This window comes from Electrophorus electricus, chromosome 21 (genome assembly GCF_013358815.1).
Source record: "Electrophorus electricus isolate fEleEle1 chromosome 21, fEleEle1.pri, whole genome shotgun sequence".
NCBI lineage: Eukaryota > Metazoa > Chordata > Actinopteri > Gymnotiformes > Gymnotidae > Electrophorus > Electrophorus electricus.
The window spans coordinates 12,849,067-12,866,236 of record NC_049555.1 but is presented as its reverse complement, the minus strand read 5'-3'; the positions used below and the strand labels follow the sequence as shown (position 1 = coordinate 12,866,236).

General features: G+C 38.9%; 1 protein-coding gene across 1 annotated transcript; it reads left to right on the top strand.

Moving 5' to 3' along the window:
- The first annotated feature begins 7,390 nt into the window (after positions 1 to 7,390).
- On the top strand, positions 7,391 to 11,845 carry LOC113583790 (GTPase IMAP family member 4-like). The gene is made up of 3 exons (XM_027020328.2): positions 7,391 to 7,593; positions 8,881 to 9,471; positions 10,877 to 11,845. Exons 1-3 carry the CDS (start codon positions 7,578 to 7,580, stop codon positions 10,936 to 10,938), a joined length of 669 nt encoding a protein of 222 aa, XP_026876129.1. The 5' UTR covers positions 7,391 to 7,577; the 3' UTR covers positions 10,939 to 11,845.
- Positions 11,846 to 17,170: the final 5,325 nt, after the last annotated feature.

Genomic DNA, 17,170 nt, shown 5'->3' with positions numbered 1-17,170 from the left:
TACTTTTAATAACCAGTATTTTTACTAGTCATACTTTAATAACCAGTACTTCTAATAGTCAATACATTTAATAGCCAGTACTTTTAATAGTCAGTACTTTTAACAGTCTGTACTTTTAATACTCAGTAGTTTTAATAACCAGTACTTCTAATAGTCAGTACATTTAATAACCAGTAGGGTTATGCTTCTACTGTGGCTTGCCATCCTGACTCAGCAGGCAGAGTGGTTTAGTCGAGTAATTAGTGCTCTCGTTCGGCTGTGTTGAGGCCGTTTGGAGGCACGCGGAGGCAGAGCTTAGCACCTGTAGTCTTTTAACTACTCCCAGACATGTGGATACGGACGGGGAAAAGGACGCAGCCAATTTGGGAGAATAACAAGAAGCAGCGTGTGAATCAGACCCGAGGATGGCATTCCCAACTATACAGCAAGGCTTTGCGGGATCCACTGCCAAACCCAGCGTAAACACACGGGGGGATCCCGAGTGTTGTGCCGGCCTCGGTAAGGATTTTTACCAGTGTCATTGCTGTGGTCAGGACTCCGCATCGCCCAATAGGCAGACTGATGTGACTTTGCATAATTTGAATAATGCCATTCATGGAAATGTGCTGGGTACTGAAACTTTAATGAGGTCTGGAATAACATAACGGCATCTCATTTAAAACCTCTCCATCTTCCCTTCTTTTACCCAGCAAAGATTAACATACTCCATTTTAATGACTGTAGGTCATTATTTTTATTTCTTTTTTCATAGCAGAACTGTAATTAATCTAAAGGTGTCAGTCCTTATTAAGGTAAAGAAAACAATAAACAGAATTACAGCAAAACTGAGTCAAAAAATTCAATCTCTTCTGTTTTTTATTGCTCCTCTGTTCTTGTAATCTGTTTTTGGACTGCAGTGAGGGCTGCAGAGGTGGATTCTGCTGTTAGTGTAACCTCAGATCAATATTTCAGCAGCCCCCCCAAAAAATACCCAGAGTTGCTGCATTGCATTTTTTCCCCTTCTCAGTGTGATCCACATGGTTAATAATTCAGTCCGTTGTAAAGGTATGATCCGCTGAAGTAAATACGAGATGCGGTTCGGTGTGTTTGATCGAAAAAAGTCCAATTCTGTTTGCATAAACATAATCAGCACTGGCGGGAGAGAAACCCCCTGAACAACGACGTTCAGATGAAAATCAGCTTCTTGTTCTGAGGTTCACTATCCATATTTGAAAGGTGACTGAACCAAAATATTTTCTTTTGCTGTAGCATTGGAAAGCAGTTCATTTATTCCACTCCCGTTTTAGATGGTAGTCGTGAACGGCAATCGAAATTCATCTTAACAGCTTATATTTATGTATTCTCTCAACTGACAATGAGTTGTGAACCAACCCACAAAACCCCTAAAAGTCTGCAAAACAGACCATGATATAACTGAGACTCACAGATAATAACTGATATTATTATATCCTTTGCACATATGTCACTAACTAAAACAGTGAATAAATTCTCTTCAAATTGGTGCATCAACCTTTGAGCTCCGGCATGGTAGAAGCCTCTCTGTCCGCTAGCCTAATGTCCTCTGAGATTACACCACCAATTAGTCTGCCATTTCCTAACATTCAGCCTTCAAAGCTGGGAAGCTGCTACTTTTATTCCCCCACATCAAAGGCTATTATTCTTCCTTTGCTCTCATCCAATCAACATCCAGTCCTGGGATCTGGGAGCTTTCCCATTCCCGCCCCTCTGCACCCAAAACACAGCCAAGCTTCGAGTGAAGTTATAATGAAAGCAGTTTGCCGAATCCAAACACTTGAGAGAGAGGAGATGCTGTTTGCACCCTAGAGATGTCCGATTGTTTATTGTTTTTCCTGTCTTTTTATTTGTCTTTATGTACCTGTACTTATTATTCCACAATGACGTGTGAAGTGCAAAATCGGAAATGAAAGCACCCTCTCCCCCTTCCCCTGTAGCAGATGAAACATTTCTGACAGCTTCTACAGTTTAAAAAATGTATGATCCCAGTGAGCACCATAGAAGAATGTTTTAAATATATCTTTAATCCATCAAGGTGCTGAGCTGCATGAAATATGGCAGTGTACGCAATCAGGGCTACTGATCTCAACTGAGGTCAAGATCACAGCATTCTTAATAGGGTTCACAAAGCAGTTCAGGATATAAAAATTGCAACAACCTTCCCACAATTATGGTTTATGGAATTATGGTTTATGGAGTTATTGAAACAATAAAAGACAGAAAGTCGATTGTTGACAATTTGACGTGGAATGGTCCTGTTTATCAGAGATTGGCTATAATATTAATTTATTCAGTCATTTGATCAGTGATGTATTTGTATGTTCATTTGTCTGTTTTTCAAGCCATCTTTGCCAAGCCATCTTTGTTTTGAGGTTTCTGAATAACTATTATATTATTACTTTGAATATCCATTTAGTAGTTTGGACTGACATGAAAATCCAGAATGTTTATGGGAAAATAAATGCAGACCATAAAATATGGTGCATAATCTTTCGCTGGTGTTTTAAATCGTGACACGAGAACTTTATATCAGGTCAAATATGATGTATAATCCTTGTAAGGGAATAAACATTTATCATCCTACAGGTTAAGCCATTTTTCAGCAATGTGCAAAGATATAGTGATCATTTCTCATATAGTCTGGGGATCGTGCAGTGTAACTTCCCATGATGTTTTGTTGATATTTCTGCAAGTTGTGTGTGGAAAAAATGGCGCTGAGTCTTCCAAACAGTTTTAAAACTACTTTAGGGTGAAAAGTTTAAAAGTATAACTCACTAATCCACTAAAAGCCTTAAATAACTGTATGGTAACTGTAGTTTAATACTGAGGTTGAATCAAACTTTTAAGGTTTTTGAGGTGTCATGCACATACATGGAGTTGCCTTGAAATGGACACAAATGTCTGTGTGTCTGTGTGTGCATCTTATGTGTTTTGTCTACGTGTGGGCTGTTTCAGTACAATGCAGAAGTTCCTCTCAATTGTCCCTCAGCTCAAAAATATAGGCACTGGTTCTCTTTAAGGCCTCAAGGATTATTGATATGAAGTGACATATGTAAATGTAATCCCCACTATTAATTAGAAGTAACAAAAGCAATTTCTTTAACTACAATTGGTCTTCTTAATAGATAAAGGAGGTGTGCTTTACCCTCTACAAAAACAGTGTTCAGCATCTTCTAAAGCTCTGTCTTTTGAATTTAATTAGAAGACAGTGTAAGGTTTGGATTTCAGATCTTTTATAGGAACTATTGATTTCTTGAACTCAATATTGCTGTTGCCCCCAGACTCACTACCACATTCAGCTTCGCCGGTCTCCTAATCTTCAACTGTTTCTCCTCTTCTCCATAGTCACCTATTTACTTAGATGCTGTAAATTAACTTTTTGAAAAACACTTTGGCTAAACTGTTTTACGTCCTTTTAGCTATTGCCAAAATGGCTCTGAGAAAAAAGAAAAAAAGATAAAGAAAACCTTCTGTGACTTTCCACTGCTTTGTCATCATGTGAAAAGTTCAGCATGGGCCGGCAGTATTATCAGATTACTTCTTTACAAGGAGGCATTAATCCCTGCTTGTCAATCATTTTACGTGTGCACACACCGGAAGGCCAAGTGAAGGCAAGTTAGCATAAAATGCAACATCGATTACAGTAGCTTTAATTACAACCTAGCTGCATGAGTCATGGCGTACCCTTGTGCTGTGCTCTTGTAGGCTATTTCCTGTATGTCCTAGTCTTACTGGTTTCTGATTTGTGCCTGTTCCTCATTTTCTTCCAGAAGGTCAGCCTACCCTTTGAAACTAGTTTCACTGTGTTTTTTGACCATCATCTATTTCCTGATTCTGCATTTGCCTCGTGGCCTCAACTCTGCACTGTTTTATCTGGATTTCTGTCAATAAAAAGAACCCTGCAGTTGTACTCAGGCTACCAGGCTGCTATAATACAATCTTACATGAATATATATATATATATATATATATATATATATATATTCCTCTGAGGTCTGCAGTGGTCTAGTTTTCATGCTCCAGTGTTCAGTAAAGGCATGCTTTTCTGTTCTTCAATGACAAGTAGCATCACCCAACGTGTCGTCAGCTGTGGCAGCCCATTAGAGACAAAGTCTGAATAGTAGTGTGTTCTGTGATGAAATTCTGTACACCGATGTTGAAATCAGATGTGATTTCCTGGTTGAGGCTCATCTGTTTGCTGGCACAATTCTTGCCATTTCCTTCAGCTTTCTGAACAGGCTGATTTTGTCCACAGGGTCACTGATCATCACCAGATTACTGTAATCAGACACATGACCTTAAATGACTGGTTGGAATGTATAGTTTATATAATGACAGCAGGATTCACCTAATAAACTGGCAACTCGATGTTAGGCTTATGCATGTCACCAATTCCTTGGTTTATTTTATTAGAAAATTTGCCAAGCTAAGATGATAACATACAGGTACTGCATCACACCAAGATGAGCTCATTAGGACTTCAGAGTCTAGTGGCAGCATGCTTTACACCACTTCAGCCGACACTTGGCATTGCACATAGTAAACTTAGGTTTGTGTGCAGCTGCTTGACCATGGAAGCCCATTTAATGAAGCTCCAACACACTGTTCTTGTGCTGATGTTGCTTTCAGAGGCAATTTGGAGCTGGTTAGTGAGTGATGCAACAGAGGACCTCCACGCTTCAGGACTCTCCGGTCTCTGCTTTGTCAGAATGCATAGTCCATCGTTTCTTGGCTGAACTGTTGTTACTCCTTGACGCATTTCACAATAATAGCACTTACAGTTGACCAAGGCAGTTTTTGCAGGGTAGAGGTTTCACAAAACAGCATCCTGTGACATTTAAATACACTGAGCTCTTCAGTACGACCCATTCTGCTGCTGTTGTTTTGTCTATGTAGACTGCGCGGATATGTGCTTGGTTTTATACACCTGTTGGCAATTAGGAGGGGTGTCCACATACCTTTGGTCATGAATTGTATATTGAATTTAGGATTTAATCTATCACTTTAATTATGTCATGAAAAGTTTGACACAGGGAAATTTTTAAACATATAGTTATTTGGAGACCTCCCCGGAGTTTGTCTTTATGAGAGTTCAGTCATTATTATGTGGTTAAATTCCTACAGGATTTATTCATAATTTGAACCCTGAAATAAATCTCCATGGCCCAGAGTATAAGTGCCTTGGGTTGCGAATATTAGCTGTGTGAAAAAAAGGTCTGTGAGGTTTCTCACATTATGCTACACATAGCTTGTCATGCCCATATTGTTAAAGATATGTTCCAGATGTCCCATCTGTAACATATTGGAGCAGTATAACTTTACCCAGGAAGGTGGGGGGATCTGATCTGTCGTTCACACTATGCACACACACACACACACACACACACACACACAAAGGAACAGGGCAGTAAATCCTGTCTCATCACATCCCTACAATAACTTGATCTGCTCAAAGTAATGCGTGCCTTTCCATAAAATAAACAAAAGTTGCAGTATTTTTTTTAGTCCATTCAATATAGGCACCCAGGACTCATGACTGTATTAGATAACCACTGTGGTGTGTGATATACAGTACAGTATATGTTTCTAGTGGATCAAAACATACACAGTAAAGCTTGAATTTTAGATGTTTTATCATTGATAGAGGCAAAGAAGATGTTTTGGATAGTGAAAGGACTGTTAACTATTCAAAAGTGTGCTTTGGAAAATTCTCCCTCAGATCTCAGGAAACATCATACATTAATGCAAGTACTTAAGTACTTCAAATGAAGTCAGTGTTTGGTGGAGTTTCCTCCATTTCAACATGCAGTATGTGGCAGCTACATTTTGTTTATGCTGCTCAAGTGGAATTTCTTTCGCCACCAGGTTCCAATTCAGTATGACTCAGAAAAAGATTTCTGCGTGAACTAATATAAACAGTCATGCAAACTTTAAGTCTTTCTGAGTAATTCCTCCTTAGATACCATTTATAATAAACAGGCATATACTGGATATTTGAGCACATGGCCTTAATGAGAAAACAAGGGCTATCAGTGACACTAGCAGAGGTATTAGTATATAGCCAATGTTAAAAATACAGTGGGAAGATGCATCAAAGTGTTACTCAAACAGGGATAACAGGATATGGTATCAGAGCGAACTCTAACGAACTGCAGGTGTGTTGGGGGATTTTATGTGAAAAAAGTGACAACTAATAAAGTTCAAGTAAAGTGTAGCCTGCATTGCATAAGAGATTGCAATTGAATAGAGATGTCAGCTAGTGTTAATATCTGCGAACATAAATGAATATACAATGATCAGCCATAACATTAAAACTACAGACATGTGAAGTGCCCAACATTTTGTGTTGGAAGCAGAAAAAATGGGTGAGGATCCGAGTGATTTTGACACAGGTCAAATTTTGATGGCTAGTCAAATGAGTCAGAAACGGCAGGTCTTGTGGGGTATCTCCAAAATGGTAGGTCGTGTGGGGTGTCCCCGCTATGCAGTGGTTAGTTCCTACCAAAAGTGGTCCAGGGAAGGACAACCAGTAAACAGGCAACAGGGTCATGGGTGACCAAGGCTCATTGATGTGGCAAAAAAGATGGCTTACTGATTAATGATTAAGGATTAATGATAAACTCCAAACCAGTTTGCCTTATGAATGAGAATGTTTATTTCTGCAGAAAGTCCTGCAAGCAGAGAGGTTACAAATGCACATAGCTCTTCCCTGACAGATATCCCCCTCCTTAAACCATATGTAAATTTTGTTTAAGATAACACCAAGTTTATGCTAACAGCCAGTTTGTGTTTTCAATTTTCACATCTAAGCTTAGCCTACACTCACTGATTAATGTGATCTACAGCAATGATCTAATGCAATGTTTTAGGTAACCTTAATTTTGACATACTGAGAATCTTTTATGAAGGCCCAACAATGATGAAAACAGAGGGTTTAAGTAACTGACTGCCCTTTCGATTAAACTGCAGATTAAGTAACTTTTTTTAAATGGAACGTTTTAACAAACATGAGAAAAATGTGTGATTAATACAGTTTGTGAATAGATTAATGCAAGATGTTTGTTAATTAAAAAAAAAAAACAGTGAAAAGAACAACCTGGATAAAATAAATGTAAATACCCAAAGTAGTCCAAATGAATTGATTGTTTGTTTGTTTTTATTATCGTTTAAGCCTTTGATTTATTGATTGCTATTGCTATGTAAAGAGTATTTACAATTATAACAAAAAATGTTTCTACAATAAATGGCCTACTCAACCTTGCATTATGGAATTTCTTGATCCGCGCCCATACCTTAGTGACGTCAGCAACATACCCGTCAGCTCGCGCCTTCGTTTGGTTTCGCTTTGTGACGTTACAGACTCTGCCCTCGCGTGCAGGCAGGTGTTGACAGGTTTTGTCTTTCGCCCGCTAGGCCGGGATACTGGTTTGTGACTCACTGTTGTGGTAGTCCCAGGTAGTGCAGGCTAAATACTGTAATCGTCCTGGTTTCAGTTTCAAAGTTAAGAGTTTTCCGTTCCCGCAGATTTAGAGGTTAGCTGGCTAACTTGTCGAAGACATACTATGGCCTCCGCCTCGGGTGAGTCTATTACACGTAAATAAAACTGGAATTATGGAATAAACTGCCACGGAACACCCAGGTGAAGGGCATCTGACTAGTCTGCACTGTGCGAGCGGGGTAAATCAGCCAGTACAGTGTTCGTTACTCCAGTATGTGACTGGAATAATAAGGTACTTTAGTGAAGTTAGTGGTGCGATGGCTTCGGCTTGTGTGTAAATGTTCAGCTTTCCACATGATGTACATGACGCTAAAAACGCAGGCTTGGGAAACAGTACAGGGCGAGTGCACTCAACGCTTGCGGACACCTGCAATGTAGAAAGCAAATATTTAAAAAATTCTAGCTTATAAAATGTGACATTTTCACTGATGTCTAAATCGCTGGACAAGGCTTGGTAATAGATGGTAATGTTGGCTTTGTCATAGCATTAATCAGTGTTGGACACGTACTTGAAGCATATATCCTTGGTAAAAAATCACTCCAGTAGAAGTCCTCTTTTAAAATATATTTTTACAAAGTACTTGATTTTAAATATACGTAAATAGCACAATTAAAAGTGTTGCTACAATATTTTGATGAGCAATTTTTATGGATATATTAAAAATAACTAGCAATTGGAAAAGTTTTATCTTAAAGATAAGTCCATGTGATCTGCAGTGCTCCGACTTCCACAGGCAATACCATGTTAGATCCAGTAGTGTTCTGGGTGACACTGGTACAGTACACAACTATAGCTTTGGGTGACACTGGTTCAGTATACTTTTGTAGGTTTTGCTAACACTGGTACACTAAACTACTATATATTTGGGTAACGCTGGTACAGTAAACTATGGTTTTGGCTGATACTGGTACAGTAAACTTATTTAACTTTGGGTGACACTGATGCAGTAAACTACTATATATTTTGGTGACAATGGTACACTAAACTACTGTAGCTTTGGGTGACACTTGTACAGTAAACTACAGTAGCTTTGCCTGACACTGGTTCAGTAAACTATTGTAGCATTAAGTGACCCTGGTACAGTAAACTGATGTAGCTTTGGCTGATTCTGCTTCAGTAAACTACTATAGCTTTGAGTGACCCTGGACCCTGGTACAGTAACCTACAGTAGCTTTGGGTGACACTGGTACAGTAAACTACTGTAGCTTTGGGTGACAGTGGTTCAGTATACTACTGTAGCTTTTGGTATCACTGGTACAATAAACTACTATATATTTGTGTGATGCTGGTACAGTAAACTACTATAGCTTTGGCTGACACTGGGGTTTTCCCCCAGTATTAATCACATTTTTTTGTCCTTCAACAGAAAGTGAACATTTGAAAATAATATTGCTTGGTGGACGATGGGCAGGGAAGAGTTCATGTGGAAACACCATTCTACACAAGGATGTCTTCAGCATTGGGGCACAAACTGAAGTGTGTGTCATGGAAACTAAATCATTCGCAGGCTTCCAAGTCACTGTGGTGGACACACCAAGCTGGAACTGGGTTTCTGCAGAGGATTCATCTGAGGAACTTAAACAGGAACTGAAGAGAGGTCTTGAGATGATTGGTGAAGGTGCTCACGTTTTTCTTATGGTTTATCCTTTAGGGGCCCCCTTTATAGAAAGACATAAGATTGCCGTGCAGGAACATTTAGAGCTTATGGGTGCTGATGTTTGGGAACACACCATGGTGCTCTTCTCCAGGGGAGATTGGCTAGGAAAGGGTACTATTGAACAGCGAATAGAGGGAGCAAATAAAGAACTCAAGTGGCTGGTAGAACGGTGTAAAAACAGGTATCATGTTCTCAACAATAAGAGCAGGGGTGACGAGTTTCAGGTCATTGAACTACTGCAGAAGATCAAACAGATGATTTCTCAGAAAAGGAAATGGAGCAAGACTGAGCCACCTGAATGTAAGTATACAGCAGCATTCATGTTCTCTCCAGAAAGCACCTTGCCCTAAACTTGTCATTTGTACTGATTCTGAAACAATAGCTCAGGACAGATGTGAGATGTGTAGTAGAGTGTTATTATTATATTACACATTTTATTTGTTAAGGATAAAATCTTTGATCAGATCTAAGGTTTGGTTTCTACCAGTATTCTTTTAAGAATGTTTTCTTTTAAGAATACATTATTTTAGTATCCATTAGCAACAACAACAATAAAAAACACATGCTAAACTACTGATTCTATTCAGAACTAGGCTACCTTTTCTATATATAATTTGGCAGAGATGAATGTAAGAACTTTAGCAAGATATTTTCTATGATGTTTATGGCTTTTAGCTGACACTTTTATCCAAGGCAATTACAGTTATGACTGAGTCATAATTGAGCAATTGATGGTTAAGGGTCTTGCTCAGTGGTCCAACAGGGGCAATTTAGCAGTGGTGGGGCTTGAACCAGCAACCTTCTGACTACTAGTCAAGTACACTGCACTGAGCTACCACTGCCCCTATGTGTAAGGCCATGTGTATAAAAAGTCAACATGACAAGTCTTCAAAGTGATTGAGTTGGAAAATGTTTAATTGATAATTTATTGTTTTATGATCTATTTTAAATCATGGTTTGCTAACACTAATAGCATTATTCATATGAGTCTCCTGGCATACATTAACTGAGGCAGTTACATATAGTTAAAATGCCAAACCACATTAAACATACCTTATCAACTGAAGAAATGAAAATATCTGAAGTTATGAACTTTGTGGATGCTTTTTGGTGTAGTGCATATTTTACAAACTCAATCCTCTGACTTTCAATAATGACTCAGTATACAGACACACTAAAACAAACCATGAGAAATTGTGTCTTAAACCAAAACACAGTAGCTACAGAATTACTTTAAATAGAAAAAAGTCCACTGCTTAAAGCAGTTATGGAGTTGATTATAACTGAAGGAAGTATAACACATGTTACATAATAGATATTTCTTTTTAGCATTATCTTTTTTATAATACACTTTAAGCTAAATGCCCTCAGTTAGTGCTATTTTGTTTAAAGACAAAGAGCAGTAGCAGAAAAGCAGTTCTTTGAAGTATTTTTTTTTAAATCAGTGCCTTAGTATCAGTGATGCAGCTCACTGCAAATGCTGTTTATCAAGTGCTGTTTGGCAAGCAAAACAACAACACAGACTACAGTGTGATGCAAGGCTGTTCTGTATGGAAACTGTGGTTGCAGTGGTGACGAAACATCAACTGAACTGTGCTCCCACTGGAACCAGAGTTTCTTGGGTCAAAGGGCACACACAACCTCTGCATGTTTGTGATGCATATCAATGAAGACTTAAAGTTGTTGTGGTTCTTTTTTGTTGTAGTTACAGGAGAGACCTCATCTGCTGGTGCTCCGGAAGAGCCTTCACCTAAAAGAAATAAGTGAACCGAACTTCATACTTGTATGTCTGCTAAGAGGTCAATGCTGTATGTGTATATACTGAATATTTATTAAAGGGCATTTTTTATTTCTCTGTGTCTGTAAGGTTCAAATGCTGCCAGTGTTGTTAAGCTGTAGTTGACCACAGTGACTAATTGATGATTAACAGTTGACAGAATAGCAGTCAGGATAATAATTTCCTCGTGGATGGTATATTCCATATGGATGGAGGGGGTGAAGTCATGGTACGACAATTCCATTGTTTTCCAGCTTTCTGTCCAAAATCTCCAAGACCTTTCCATGCCCATGATAAACGAAACCGAGCTCTGTAGCACTGTAATGGAGCCAATCAGAAAGGTCGATCAATGGACCCCAGTTGGCCATACACCAACCCCCTGCAATGTCTTTGATACAACAGTCAAACAAGCTACAATCACAGCATGAGGAGCTTGTTTTGAAGTGGGCAGATGAAGGCCATGGTATTGACCAGGCCATGTAGCCTGTTTGGACTCGCTCACCATCTCTGGTTCTGTCAGTATATCGCTTACAGGTGCGTTGGGATTATATATAACACCGTGATCGAAGAGTCACACCGGAGAAAAAAGGCCTCATACTGATCTGGAGGTACATTTGTTAGTTTGCTGAATCTTAACCGTTGGATTCCTGGATCTGGAGACCTGGGGAAGAAAAAGATAAGACAAAATCAAAATGTTTTTTTGGACTTTTGATCATAACATTCAGTTTTGCCAGTTTTTGTTTTTGCATGGAATGTACTCCTTAACCATACAAATGAAAGCACTGCATATTACGAAAAATGCTTGTAATTCCCACAGACTCCTTGATTCCCAGTTTAGCATATTCCCAGATGGCTAATAGAGACTGTGTCACTCAGACCGAGTCCAGCGCATTCTGGTGATTCCCCTGCATTTCAAACATTTCGTTCATCCCATCAGTGCATTACTTGCTTTATTGGGTCAGTTAAAGCAGGAAACTCACCAAAGTGTGCTGCACTAAGACCCTCTTCAGTACCCACTTTATCTTGCTTCCACAAGCCATGGAGTGTTGCTAAAATGAGTGGCATGCAGGATCCATCAGCGCTCCAGTTTCTTTCCCCCGGATTCGTTCTGTTGTTCCATGTGATACTGCTGTCGGGAAACAACTCACGTGGTCTTCATCTTTCTCTAATCTCCGTGTGGGTTTCCCACCCACACGTTCCAATAAAGGGCATAAAGTCGTGCTGCATCTTCATGTCACGTTAATTATGCGCAGCTACAGAATTGCGCATTAAGGATCAATCACATCACTCACTTTAGCCTCACAGTATAGAAAACGCGAGGAATGAAGGTTTGGCCTTGGAGCCGTGCTGTACATGTTGTGAATATGGAATCGCTCAGAGCTCGTGTATATAAAAGCCCTTAACAATAGCCATAGAAAAGCTCTATTGATGCATTGAAAGAAAGCCTCACAGTCTTTGAGTCCATGTTCTATAGTTTAATCATTAATTTATTCTTTTCATTTGTTCATTTGATGCAAAAACCATGCACTAAATAGTGGGACTTAAAGCTTTTACTGTTTTTTTTTTTTCACTGCAGCAGTAGGAAAACACTAGAAGATAATGGTGAGAAAAGCACCTCTCATGGAAGTGCTATTAGGAGATTGGCAAATCTCAGCCAGCAGCTCCCGATGGCTCTCTTAACCTGTGCTTTTATATCCGAGCTCTTCTCCCCACATTACTATAATGTGATGAACTGTGTTTAATAATGTTAGTACACCGAGAGGCACAGTGAATCCAGTGACTTGCGTTCACTGACAGGAATATTAAGTGAGGAGGCTGTGGCAATATGGAATATAAATGAGCTTATTTTGCACTGCACAGCCTCACAAAGCGACTCAAAGACTTCTCACTCTGCAATAAATCATCCCCTTTCAGACAGCTGCGCGCTCAGAGGGCATTGTTTAATACTATCTGAAATGGGGAGAGGAAAGCAAATTGGTTTACATTGCACCAAAAAAGGTAGTGCAGGAGGACCTCACGGCATGCCTGTTAAGGACAGTGTATGGGTTGACTTATTGATGATAATGAACTTGAGGTTTGGGAAAGAGAGTTTGCTGACAAGGGGCTTATAATAAAAATGGCATGAGAGCTAGAAAAAGGAGAGGGAGATTGTGTGTGTGTGTGTGTGTGTGTGTGTGTGTGTGTGAGAGAGAGAGAGAGAGAGAGAGAGAGGAAGAAAGAGAAAGACAGAGAGAGAGAGAGAAAGAGACAGAGAGAGGAGGAAAATGAAATGGAGTAGAAATACCAAGCAAGCAATAAATGTAGCAAAGTAAGATTTTTCCGGAAAGGCGTTGTGCCGTCTCCTCAGTCCGTTCAATAAAACAACTTGCACTGCACTGAGGTGTATGTTTTGTCAAAGACGCAGAAGCCAAGTGATGAAGATGGTTTTCTTCTTGTTCTTCTTTCTGACCGTTCTGATCCCTTATAGCATATTGATGTGTGAGGGCAGCACAGTTTGCTATCATTTGTTTGCACATTTGTCTGTCAGATCCGTGTACTCATCCAGCAATACTGAAAGCTTTGTTTTTTATGACATGAGGTTGACAGTGCCCTCTAAAACCAGCACCACTGGTGTTTTATGGGCTGAACGAACCTAAAGTCATGGAGCTAACCAGTGTGACCTTTCTCTGGCATGGTCCAATATCTGTAGATGGGTTAAAAAAAGAAAGTCGATTTCCCCTCTCCTGTCAGACCTGTCCTGCTGCTGCTCCTTGGGCCTAAATGGGTTTTCTGTTTTTCTGCGGGAAGAGACGGAACTCTGACATGAAGCATAGCATGTCCACCGTTGCTGCTCTAGTAGTTTCAACTTGAATGTAACCAATACAAATATATCTGGCGGGTATATTTTAGCCACTGCATTGAGGCTAGAAAACAATTGCCAATCTCTACGGGTTCATATGAATCAACTCAGGGCCAGGGTTGTTTTTTTGGAACATATAGCTTTTCTTATGACGTTATTTATGTGAAAGTCGCTGAAATTGCTATGCTTTACAAATTATTCATATGAATTATTCAGGAGATTACGTTGAAATAGCACTAACAATGGTCTTAGATCACCGATTACCATCAGTTTCAAAGAAAAATAATTTGTATAGAAATTAAGCAATGATAACTATGCAGTTACCACAGCATATACGTGTGTGTGCATGTGTGTGTATGTGTGTGTTTGTGTGTGGGTGTGTGGGTGTGTGTGTGTGTGAGAGAGAGAGAGAGAGAGAGAGAGAGAGAGAGAGAGAGAAACAGCCTGTATATAGGAGTTAAATCCACAATGCTGTGATGTGTGTGTGTGTGTGTGTGTGTGTGTGTGTGTGTGTGTTTGTGTACATGTGTATATATATGTGTGTGTGTGTGTGTGTGTGTGTGTGTGTGTGTGTGTGTGTGTGTGTGTGTGTGTGTGTGTGTGTATGTTGCTGACTAACTGATGGACTAACTGAGGCTTTCAGTGCATCTTTAAAAAAACTGGTTAGCTAGGTACAACACAAAGTGGTTAGCAGTAAGGATGGCAATAAACACCAATGAAGAGCGATCATTATTCTCCTAACACATAATTAGGAAAGTGGTTACAAAGGTGGATTACATCTTAGAATGATTATTTTCACTAATGTTAGTTAGTGGCCATGTTGGAGATGGTTTAGAATAATGTTCTGACTTGCTGTATTGTAATGTGGGATGATGGTGGTGAGGTTAATGGTGAAGACTATAATTGTTATTAATCCAATGGGCTTCACTTTGCCAAGTATGAAAGAAGAAATTTGCTGCTTAAGCTTTAGGGAGTAAAGAGGTTTTTTGCATTTTAAAGTTCTCGGACACCACAATCAAAGGCTTGAGACAAACCGTCAATTATAAATCTTATTTTCCCAAGTGTAATGTTCAGCCCTTTTCAATATTAGTGATTGTTTCTCAATGTAATAAATGTGCATAAACAAAACATGCAAGCGTTGTCACAGTGAACATTTATTGGCATGTGTGGCTTCCACTATCAATTTCAAAGTCCCAAGTGGACTAATACCTTGTCTCTACACTGCAGATTAGCTTGAAGGATTGAAGGCTTCTAGGAATGGAAGCATTTTTTCTCAGCACTAAAACGCAGATTCTGTGCTGCTTTCAGAGGTTCCAAACCATTTCAGATGTCATACTGCTGACACTTGTGTGGAAGGCACTGTGCATTGGGTGGCGGTGTGTCGAAATGAGGCTTGCCTAGTTGTGCTGTTTAAAATAATACAAAGGTTCTGGTTACAACAATTCAGAGTCAGCAGTGAGAGGAAAAATCCATATGGCAAAATTATATCTATATTTAATGCATATCAAGAAGACATTAACAACATTTGTGATTTGGCTTCAACCAAGACAAAAATTACCTGTTCAATAAAGTGAGAAACAGCAAAGGGTGTTGCAGTGGAGAAAGATTACATTTGCACCATTTGGTTTGTGTGATATAGGAGTTGGCATGAGAGTGGCTTTTTCCCTGAGGAGCTGAAGCCAATATCATTAAGATTTACACAGCTAGATGCCTCCATCCTATCACACACACACACACACACACACACACACACACACACACACACACACACACACACAGAGCTTCCATCAGTATCTGAGCAAAACTGCATATAGTACATTCACTAAAGCAGACAGAAAACAAAAGGAGATATATAAAAAATGCCACAGCTTGTACTAATATTTATTATTGTACTATATGAAGTATATAGAGACATTCTGGATACTGTGGATGAAGGTCTATAATGCTGTCAAAGATTTATGATTTATTCTTTAAGTATGCATGTCATGTGAGGGCAAAACATAATAAATGCAATTATATTACTGACTGAATTAAGGGAGACATTGATAGCTAGAATAATAATGTACAGAACACAAAAACCTTTGTCCGGTGCTGTGCTATTTACACTGCATAGATGCAATATAAAATCTTTTGTTGGACAAATATTTCTTGGATAGCCCAATAAAAAAAGGTTTCATATTTCAGCTAAGGCTAAACAATGACTTCATATCTATATTTATCTGAAAATGAATAAAACCTTTAATTAAAAAAAGACGAAAGGCCTTAGAGAAACAGGTTATTTTCAAGACATTAATCATGAAAATTTAATGGATATCAAATATTTAATACAGTAGAATGTACAACTAGTATTACTATGGCTTTTCTTCAAATCGATCATGTAGGGAAAATCCATAATTAAAATTATGCTAGTGGGCACAAACCATTAAAATTTCCTTTCTGTTTCTCATGTGGAAAAATGAATTGTACTGCCACATGATGATGTATAGGCTATTAAAAGGGGAATAGATGATTGTGCTTCTTATAAAAATGACTAGTTAATTATATTACAGATATATAAAGTGTGTAATATAGCAGCCACTAGCTGCAACAAAAAAGTTAAGGTTTGTCACATTTTTTACTTTTACAGTTGCAAATCTGTGATAGTGCCAAATCCACAGTAGTATGTTTTCATTCAGAATGGCCAAAGTCCTCCTTTAAATATGTGGTGTTTAAGGTGAATGTTACTGTTATTCACATACTACGAACTTCAGAATACTATTCAGTGGTAAAATTGACAGGTTCAGATCATTAATCAGCTGATATATTGGATTTATTTTTTTACATGTGATTGATTTAATAAGGGAGTTCAGTATATTGAATAATGAAGCATTTCTTCCAGCTGTATTTGTGTTCATGTGCCCATGTGTGTTTGGATGTGTGTGTGTGTGTGTGTGTGTGTGTGTGTGTGTGTGATGGTATTATTCAATAATCGAGTCTGTGTTAGTGTTAGTGTTAAGCCTTGTGTTAGTGTTTAGCCCTGTATTAGTGTTAAGCCCCGTGTTCGCGTTTGTGTTAAATCCTGTGTTTGTGTTAGTGTTAAGCCCTGTGTTAGTGTTAAGCCCTCTGTTAGTGTTAAGCCCTGTGTTAGTGTTAGTATTAGTGTTAGTGTTTAGCCCTGTATTAGTGTTAAGCCCTGTGTTCGCATTTGTGTTAAATCCTGTGTTTGTGTTAGTGTTAAGCCCTGTGTTAGTGTTAGTGTTAAGTCCTGTGTTAGTGGTATGCCCTGTGTTGGGTTTTCTCTACTCCCCTTTGGGTAGGTTGCTGGTTTGTGTTTTGTTGCTTGTATTTCAATTTTACCTTTAAAAACATGTAGTGATACCTGTTACTCAAATACTATAATAATT